The sequence below is a fragment of the Sinocyclocheilus rhinocerous genome, unplaced genomic scaffold (assembly GCF_001515625.1).
Source record: "Sinocyclocheilus rhinocerous isolate Xijiao unplaced genomic scaffold, SAMN03320098_v1.1 scaffold4376, whole genome shotgun sequence".
Taxonomy (NCBI): Eukaryota; Metazoa; Chordata; class Actinopteri; order Cypriniformes; family Cyprinidae; genus Sinocyclocheilus; species Sinocyclocheilus rhinocerous.
The window spans coordinates 15,510-25,292 of NW_015653011.1; the positions used below are offsets into that span (position 1 = coordinate 15,510).

At 39.6% G+C, this 9,783-nt stretch overlaps 1 protein-coding gene across 1 annotated transcript in view; it reads left to right on the forward strand.

Moving 5' to 3' along the window:
- LOC107715531 (scavenger receptor cysteine-rich type 1 protein M130-like) overlaps positions 1-6,552 on the forward strand; it is a gene marked incomplete at its 5' end in the record, with an annotated part of 21,510 nt that extends 14,958 nt beyond the window's left edge. The window contains 16 exons of the mRNA XM_016521683.1: positions 777-1,091; positions 1,237-1,407; positions 1,723-1,866; positions 2,082-2,405; positions 2,482-2,799; positions 2,992-3,294; positions 3,476-3,547; positions 3,675-3,866; positions 4,034-4,156; positions 4,260-4,469; positions 4,568-4,663; positions 4,917-4,976; positions 5,698-5,766; positions 5,872-5,934; positions 6,250-6,312; positions 6,488-6,552. Coding sequence (XP_016377169.1) covers positions 777-1,091; positions 1,237-1,407; positions 1,723-1,866; positions 2,082-2,405; positions 2,482-2,799; positions 2,992-3,294; positions 3,476-3,547; positions 3,675-3,866; positions 4,034-4,156; positions 4,260-4,469; positions 4,568-4,663; positions 4,917-4,976; positions 5,698-5,766; positions 5,872-5,934; positions 6,250-6,312; positions 6,488-6,537 — 2,573 coding nt within the window. The remainder of the gene's footprint in view (positions 1-776; positions 1,092-1,236; positions 1,408-1,722; positions 1,867-2,081; positions 2,406-2,481; positions 2,800-2,991; positions 3,295-3,475; positions 3,548-3,674; positions 3,867-4,033; positions 4,157-4,259; positions 4,470-4,567; positions 4,664-4,916; positions 4,977-5,697; positions 5,767-5,871; positions 5,935-6,249; positions 6,313-6,487) is intronic.
- Positions 6,553-9,783: the final 3,231 nt, after the last annotated feature.

The following is a 9,783-nucleotide window of genomic DNA, read 5'->3' on the forward strand; positions in this document are numbered from 1 at the left end:
CGGAAGGGAGCTTCATCAGAGAAAATAACTTTGCACCAGTCTTCTGCTGTCCAATCCTTGTACTTCGTGCAGAATTTCAGTCTGTCCTTAACGTTTTTCTTGGAGAGAAGTGGCTTCTTTGCTGCCCTTCTTGACACCAGGCTATTGTCCAAAGTCTTCACCTCACTGTGCGTGCAGATGCTCTCACACCAACCTGCTGCCATTTCTGAGTAAGCTCTGCACTGCTGGTGACACAATTCTGTAGCTGACTCCTCAGGAGGAGACCGTCCTGGCGCTTGCTGGACACTCTGGGACGTCCTGAAGACTTCTTCACTGCAGTCGAACCTCTCTCCTTGAAGTTCTTGATGATCCGGTAAATGGTTATTTCAGGTGAAATATTCTTTGTAGCAATTTCCTTGCATGTGAGGCCATTTTGATGCAAAGCGATGATGGCTGCACGTGTTTCTTTGGAGGTAACCATTGCTAACAAGAACACAATGATTGGAAGCGCTTCTTCCCTCCTTTTATAGCAATCAGACTGCTCTTTTAGCAATTATTTAAAATGCATCTGATCACTCTACACAATAGTCTAGAAACAATGTGAATGAACACCACAACAGCTTAAGCAGCAAACTTTGCAAAACACAAAATGTATGTCTCTGCCAAAACTTTTGGCTATTACTGTATATGAAACACTTTGAATGTTAAAAATGTAATTGCATGCAAAACTTGCCACATCCAGAACCTGTTAAACAAAACCAGCTCACTTAATGCTCACTTTTATGCAATATAAACAGGCCATAAACGCTCCAGACTTGCTGATGGGTCTCATCTTTGCTCTGGGAGGTTAGAGATCCTTCATAATCAGACGTGGATGTCAGTGTGTGTCGCTGCCTTTGACCAGCAGGATGCAGAGGTTGTGTGTAGAGAGCTGGACTGTGGGGCTCCTGTACAGGTGCTGGGAGCAGCTGCTTTTGGCAAAGGAGACACTCAGATGTGGAAACAAGAGATTCAGTGTAGAGGAAATGAATCACAGATTTCATTCTGTTCAATATTGTCATCACACAAACACAACTGCACCACTGACAACAATGTGGGACTGATTTGCTCTGGTTAAGTATAAATATCCAGCATCTCTTCATTTGTTTTTGATACTCAGTCATGTCTTAGATTTAAAATATAAAGTTATCAATCTAATGACATCTTAAGGGAAGACACTTTTATGCATTGTTTCTGACCTTTCCTTACTTTGCTCAGGTTACACTGATCTCAGACTGATAAATGGTTCAGACTCTTGTTCTGGAAGAGTGGAGCTTCAGTTCCTCAATGAGTGGGGCACAGTGTGTGATGCATGCTGGGATATGAGAGCTGCCAGTGTCCTCTGTAGACAGCTGAATTGTGGGATTGCTGTGTCTGTTGTGGGATCAGACTCAGCTGTCAATCACCTGCATCGGTGAGAAGAACAACATCTGGACAGATTCTTCAGTTGTTCGTGATCAGTAATGTGTTTTTCTTTCTCTGAATATCAGGTCGTGGGTCCATCAGGCTGGTGGGTTCTGGGGGAGACTGTGCAGGAAGGCTAGAGGTTTTTCACAGCGGTTCATGGGGGACAGTGTGTGACGACTCCTGGGATATTAAAGATGCTCATGTGGTGTGCAGACAGCTGCAGTGTGGAGTGGCCCTCAGTAACCAGCAGGTACCAGCCTGGTTTGGTCCTGGTTCTGGACCCATATGGCTCGCTGAACTGGTTTGGAGAGGGAAGTGCTGAAATCTGGGCTGATGTGTTTGATTGTGACTGGAATGAAAGAAAACTCTCAGAATGTTCCATCTCTTCATGGAGTCGAGCTGAATGTTCTCATAGTCGAGATGTTGGAGTCATCTGCTCTAGTGAGTCTATATTACTGTAAGATTGACTGATATTATGCTACTCAAAGACTCAATAGTAGAAATACAATATTTCATCTCAAATGTATTTCACATGTTTAATTCAGACTGAAAGATTAATGCACTTGTCATTTATTTCTGAATTGATTTATTAATATATAAAATGTTTTATTCTCAAACTTGCAGTATTTTATTAAAACAACAGATTGTTTCATCAGATTCCTCTCTGGCTCTTCATGATGGTCTGGTGCGGTTGTCTGGAGAGAGACAGTGTGAGGGTGAGGTGGAAGTTTTCATCCATCAGGTCTGGAGGAGAGTTCTGCTGGACTCCTGGAGTCTCACTGAATCCTCTGTGGTCTGCAGACAGCTGGGCTGTGGCTCTGTGCTGAACTTCTACGGCTCCTCTTCATCCAGTCCTGAACACAGTCATGAGTGTGTGACGGGCTTCCAGTGCTCTGGGAGTGAAGCTCATCTGGGGAACTGCAGCTCTCCACAAACTCTCAACTGCAGCTCCACACAACAGCTGTCAATCACCTGCATCGGTGAGAAGAACAACATCTGGACAGATTCTTCAGTTGTTCGTGATCAGTAATGTGTTTTTCTTTCTCTGAATATCAGGTCGCGGGTCCATCAGGCTGGTGGGTTCTGGGGGAGACTGTGCAGGGAGGCTGGAGGTTTTTCACAGCGGCTCATGGGGGACAGTGTGTGATGACTCCTGGGATATTAAAGATGCTCATGTGGTGTGCAGACAGCTGCAGTGTGGAGTGGCCCTCAGTAACCAGCAGGTACCAGCCTGGTTTGGTCCTGGTTCTGGACCCATATGGCTGGATGAGGTGGAGTGTGAGGGGAATGAGACGTCCCTGTGGAGCTGCTCTTCTCCAGGCTGGGGAAAACATGACTGTCAACACAAGGAGGATGTAGGAGTCGTGTGCGCTGGTAAACAGTACAATAGTGAGAATGTTTTTCAAAGAAATATCCTACATTTAATAACATATTGGGTCCGGTAATATTTTTAAATGCTGTCAATGATTGCAGCATGCATTAGAATTGTCTTAAGTTATTTAGGTGGTATTTTAAGTTTGGCACAACCTGAATTCCAATTGTATTAATTCACACTTTCCCATCTAGAGTTTAAAGAGATCAGGTTAACTGAGGGCTGTGAAGGGAATGTGGAGGTTTTCTACAATGGATCCTGGGGAAATTTATGTTACAACAAAATGCACAGAGACACAGCGAGTCTGATCTGTCAAGAGCTGAACTGTGGAAGATCTGGCAGTGAACCAAGATATTCAGTGGGACTGAGATCTGCTCGTAATTGGTTAGATCATCTTAATTGTCGAAAACATGATGGAACATTGTGGCAGTGTCCATCTTTACCCTGGGGCCAGAACAACTGTTATGATAATGAGGTGGCCAATATCACTTGCTTTGGTAAGAATAAATGTAATGATTTAATCATTAAATCATGATATAATAATAATTTAATTTCTTGATTTTTGATTGATTTTATTTCAGCAAACCAAACACAGTATTGTTTGTTGTTGAGTTTTCATAAAAGTTTAGTTTCCATCTAAATCAGAGGTTTGTTGAGTCATGCATGCTATAATTACAGAGAAAGAGAGTCCTGAGTCTCCACAGAGTCGTCTGACATGTTCAGCATCTCCTCACCAGAGACAGTGCTCAAGTGAGTAGGTTTTGTTTTAGTAATGAGAGCAATAATAAATGAATGGCTAATTGCTTTTTATTCACCATATAGTTGTGAATTGTCTGGCTGGTAAGTGATAGCTGATGAGTCTCCACATTTATTTCAGAGCATCTTCCTCTCAGACTGATTGGAGAGGAGGGCCGGTGCTCTGGGAGGCTGGAGGTGTATCATAACGCTGTGTGGGGCTCAGTCTGTGATGATCAGTGGGACATCAGCGATGCTCAGGTGGTCTGCAGGCAGCTGGGGTGTGGAGCAGCACTGAGGGCTGATGGGAATTCAGTCTTTGGTGCTGGTGAAGGTGTTGTGTGGCTGAACAGAGTCGAGTGCAGAGGGAATGAGATTCACCTGTGGGACTGTCCTCTCTCCATCAGTGGGACATCAGCGATGCTCAGGTGGTCTGCAGGCAGCTGGGTTGTGGAGCAGCACTGAGGGCTGATGGGAATTCAGTCTTTGATGCTGGTGAAGGTGTTGTGTGGCTGAACAGAGTCGAGTGCAGAGGGAATGAGATTCACCTGTGGGACTGTCCTTTCTCCCTGAAAAACCACACTGACTGCTCCCGCAAAGAGCACGCTGGACTCACCTGTGCAGGTCACAACAAAACACTGAGGAATAATATTCATTTGATCATTTTAGAGCGAATAATGTTTGTGTTTTTGCATGGTTTTTAATGTGTTTGCGTCTGTTTTGACAGACTTGTCAGATGTGTCAGTGTCCACTTCTCCTGCCACAACATCATCAGTTTCTCCTTCAGTGCGCTCAACATCAGTCGCTCCTCCACAAACTCCTCCAGCAGCGTCTCTCTCCGTCCCCCCAGTGCTTGTGATTGTACTGGGAGTTGTGCTCTTACTGCTCTTAGTGCCACTGCTTATACTGATTCAGCAGAACAGAGTGATGAGGAGAGGTAGGAGAGATCCAGAGACTGTCATATTGTGTCTTATTCAGTGTGTGATCAGTCATGTGTTGTGAACTGACAGCAGGTTTGTCTGTCTACACTCACAGCTCTCTCTAAGAGGAGACACAGGACGACGACTGAGGCCGTTTATGAGGAGATTCAGCACAGACCCACTAACACACACAGTCTCTTCACTCAGAGGGGTGAGTAACTGTCATAGATTCAGCACAGACACAGTCTCTTCACTCAGAGGGGTCAGTAAGTGTCATCGTGTCAGATTTGTTTAGATCAACAGGATAATCACTTAATTCTGAGGGATGATTGGAATAAAACACATTGTGGGACGTTGAGTGTTATTTGAAATTATATAGTGTTAGTATTGAATGATCCAAAGGAAGTAGGGGTTTTGGCTGATTTGTGATTATGAATGTGTCTGATGGTTCTACTCCATAACAGGAAGTGTCCTTTCTGAAGAACAGCATTCTGGATATGAAGATGCTGATGAGCTTCTTTCAGGTTAGATGACTTAAAGGGATAGTTCACCCAAAAATGAAAATTCTGTCATTAATTACTCATGTCGTTCCAAACACGTAAGACCTTTGTTCATCGTCAGAACACAAATTAAGATGTTTTTGATGAAATCCGAGAGCTTTCTGACCCTGCATAGACAGCAATGCAACTGAAATGTTCCCAGGCCCAGAAATGTAGTAAGGACATCGGTAAAATAGTCCATGTGACAGAATTTTCATTTTTGGGTGAACTATCCCTTTAAAATAGTAATGTTACCCACTACATACAGAAGCCTATGTATGTTGTGTAATGCATATGCAATTAATTAAACACATTTACTTAGCGAGTACTTAGCACTTTACTTAGCAAACATTTTCTTAGCAGAAATTATATACTGTACACCATTCAACACATAATTTAGATATGGTTTCATTCATTGATTCATTATGCAGATGAAAATGAGGTTGTGAGGGACAGACTTACAGTCTTACCAGTGGCAGGCACTGTACAAAGGTCCTAGATCACTTCGATCACTTCAAGCTTTTGTTTACTTAAAGTTTTTTGAAAATATGTTTTGTCAGTTGAACAATTTTTGTTATTTTTGTTAACCATCCATTGAAGACCCTGTACTTGTATCGCTCACAGCCTCATTTTCATTCTTGTCAAATAATAAATATGGTGATGCACTGACTAAGTTCTGTTCTCTCTTTGTTTTTAACTCATTTAGAAGAGCAACAAATCACACCAGAGAACTACGATGATGTAATCACTGCTGGAGTGAGACATCATGCTACAGGTTTATGACTTATCATTATTTTTACATCTTTTACATCTTTACACAATAAATATATATGTATTTTAATTGATGGATGCATTTAATTTTTCATTGTTTTTGCTGTAGATGACTTACCAGAAAACTATGATGATGTCGTCATTATACGGCAGTTTTCCAGTGATAAAGCAGGTGTGGGATTCAATTTACACCCTTCTAGATTGGAACAGGGTTTTTTTATTTCTTATTTTTCTTCAAATTTTCATGCCATATAAAGTATGTAGTCCAGTGGTGACCAAACCTGCTCCTGGAGGGCCAGTGTCCTGCAGAGTTTAGCTCCATCTTGTCCCAAAACACCTATTAGGAAGTTTCTAACCCTGAAGACCATGATCAAATGGTTCTGGTGTTTGATTGTGGTTAGGACTGTGGCCCTCCAGGAGCAGGATTGGACACCCCTGATATAGTCTTTTTTTTTCATGTAATTAATAATAGCCACATTTATATCAGGGGGTGTTCAGGAGGAGTATGATGATGTGAAGAATGTCAGAGAATATATGAGTGACATGTTTGGTACGTTATTAACAACTTCATTTAGTCTTTATAATCACTTCATATGATCAATTTCTGTGGTTATGAAAGCTCATTTAAATTTACTGCTAGTATATTTTAGTGTTGTAGTGTTTTTTTATCATGCATTTTAATGTATGTATTGATACATGAATTGGCTCTTGTTTTCCAATAACAGACTATGATGATGTGGAGGAGGAACCAGGAAAACAGGCAGGAGCTGTATAACACGAACCACATCCACTGCCTCAAATCCTTTCAAAGCTTTTAAAGTTTTAGCAATCTTACTATATACGTTTCAGTTGCAATCTAACAGTGTTTTGTTACATTCTGTATTGAAATATACAATTGCAATTTTTGACAGAAAAAAATGCTTTGCTTTCATGACCTTTTCAAAACGTAAGACCTTTGTTCATCGTCAGAACACAAATTAAGATGTTTTTGATGAAATCCGAGAGCTTTCTGACCCTGCATAGACAGCAATGCAACTGAAATGTTCCCAGGCCCAGAAATGTAGTAAGGACATCGGTAAAATAGTCCATGTGACAGAATTTTCATTTTTGGGTGAACTATCCCTTTAAAATAGTAATGTTACCCACTACATACAGAAGCCTATGTATGTTGTGTAATGCATATGCAATTAATTAAACACATTTACTTAGCGAGTACTTAGCACTTTACTTAGCAAACATTTTCTTAGCAGAAATTATATACTGTACACCATTCAACACATAATTTAGATATGGTTTCATTCATTGATTCATTATGCAGATGAAAATGAGGTTGTGAGGGACAGACTTACAGTCTTACCAGTGGCAGGCACTGTACAAAGGTCCTAGATCACTTCATTTTCATAAAGCTTTTGTTTACTTAAAGTTTTTTGAAAATATGTTTTGTCAGTTGAACAATTTTTGTTAAACAACAGTACCATCCATTGAAGACCCTGTACTTGTATCGCTCACAGCCTCATTTTCATTCTTGTCAAATAATAAATATGGTGATGCACTGACTAAGTTCTGTTCTCTCTTTGTTTTTAACTCATTTAGAAGAGCAACAAATCACACCAGAGAACTACGATGATGTAATCACTGCTGGAGTGAGACATCATGCTACAGGTTTATGACTTATCATTATTTTTACATCTTTTACATCTTTACACAATAAATATATATGTATTTTAATTGATGGATGCATTTAATTTTTCATTGTTTTTGCTGTAGATGACTTACCAGAAAACTATGATGATGTCGTCATTATACGGCAGTTTTCCAGTGATAAAGCAGGTGTGGGATTCAATTTACACCCTTCTAGATTGGAACAGGGTTTTTTTATTTCTTATTTTTCTTCAAATTTTCATGCCATATAAAGTATGTAGTCCAGTGGTGACCAAACCTGCTCCTGGAGGGCCAGTGTCCTGCAGAGTTTAGCTCCATCTTGTCCCAAAACACCTATTAGGAAGTTTCTAACCCTGAAGACCATGATCAAATGGTTCTGGTGTTTGATTGTGGTTAGGACTGTGGCCCTCCAGGAGCAGGATTGGACACCCCTGATATAGTCTTTTTTTTTCATGTAATTAATAATAGCCACATTTATTTCAGAGGGTGTTCAGGAGGAGTGTGATGATGTGAAGAATGTCAGAGAGTATATGAGTGACATGTTTGGTATGTTATTAACACCTTCATTTAGTCTTTATAATCACTTTATATTATCAATTTCTGTTATCATGAAATCTCATTTAAATTTACTGCTAATATTAATATTATAATGCATTTTAATGTATGTATTGATTCATGAATTTGCTCTTGTTTTCCAATAACAGACTATGATCATGTGGAGGAGGAACCAGGAAAACAGGAAGGAACTGAATAGCTCAAACCACACCCACTGCCTCAAATCCTTTTAAAGCTTTTAAAGTTTTAGTGGTCTTATAAGTTTCAGTTGTTTTGTTACACCAACAGTGCTTTGTTACATTCTGTATTGAAATATACAGCTGAAATTTTTGACAGAAAAAAAAATGCTTCGCTTTCATGACCTTTTCAAAATGTGTTTGACTTTTTCCAGGCACTTTTACAAATCTTTTATATTGTGTAGCCTTTAAAATTTGAGAGAACAAAAAAAACTAACATTCTGAAGGTTTTTGCTTATGAAGCCACCACTTTGCCATATTGCTTTGCCCTAGAATTCCCGCATATTCTACTGAATAAATAGGAAATCCTATAATTTTAATTAGAAAACGTCACCTAACGAGTCAGCATCTGAAGTCTCACTGTACATTTTTACAACAACTTTTTCCTAAGCCTGTAAATGGTTGTTTAATGTCGGGAATTTCCCCTGCTTATTAAAAAATTACATTCATATTCATTACAGTAGCGAATATTTGATCAGCGGACAGACGAGACATCTCAACATATGTATTACAAATGTCAAAGTTATCATTCTGAAATCGGAATAAAAGTGTATGCTTTGCAACGTATACACTGTGTACAGTTATTCACTGTGCTTATGTAATTGTTGTAATATTGTTTTAATTAGTACAGTAGGCTAACTGCAAATATTTCAATAATGATTTTGTTAACAGTATGCATTTTGAAACCGTTAATGATTTAAATGTTGGTTAAATTAATAACATAAAACACATTTTACCTCTATGGAAACTGTAATTCAGTAAAACTCCATAGAATTTGCTCAGTCTTGAAGAGTCTGAAACAGATGTTGCTCAATTAAAAAAAACAATACACACAATTATAACCTATTCAGAGAAAAAATGCTAACTGTGTACAGAGTTTAAAGACAAAGTTTTATTTTCAAGATGACGAGAGCAAAATTTACCTATAAATATATGGACTTAAAATACTATTTGTACTTGTACAGGAAAAGTGAGGTTGGTGAATGGCAGTAATCTCTCTGCTGCTGAGTGGAGGTTCATCATGGTGGTCAGTGAGGAACAGTGTGAGATGATGACTGTGCTGTTCTATTATTATATAATCTTTTTCTACAATATATTAGATTGTTCAGGTGTGTTTGATTAGGGTTGGAGTTAAACTCTATGGACATCGGCACACCAGGGCCGTTTCAAGTTTTCCTTTCTCTTTGGAGTGTTACAAGCTGTTCGTGAATAGATAAGATCCCTAAAGTTGCAAAGACTAAAGTCTCAAACCCAAAGAGATATTCTTTATAAAAGTTAAGACTGGTCCACACCCTCCTAAAACACCTAATTTAAACACGCCGCCCAAATGTTCACGCAAAGAAAGAAGGCGTAACTTTATTGTTGCTGCCACTGCCATGTCGTGAAGACGGTGTGTGTTTCGTTGTTTGGTCTTCCAAAAGAGGACACGACTAGAAATCAGTGGTTAAGTTGTATTTACAACACTGTTCCAGAACAGTTCAACCCAAATATTCAGATGTGTGCAGCGCATTTTATGGAGTAAGTTACTGTTTCCTGATCCTGGGAGAGTAGACTACAATGCCGGCTGT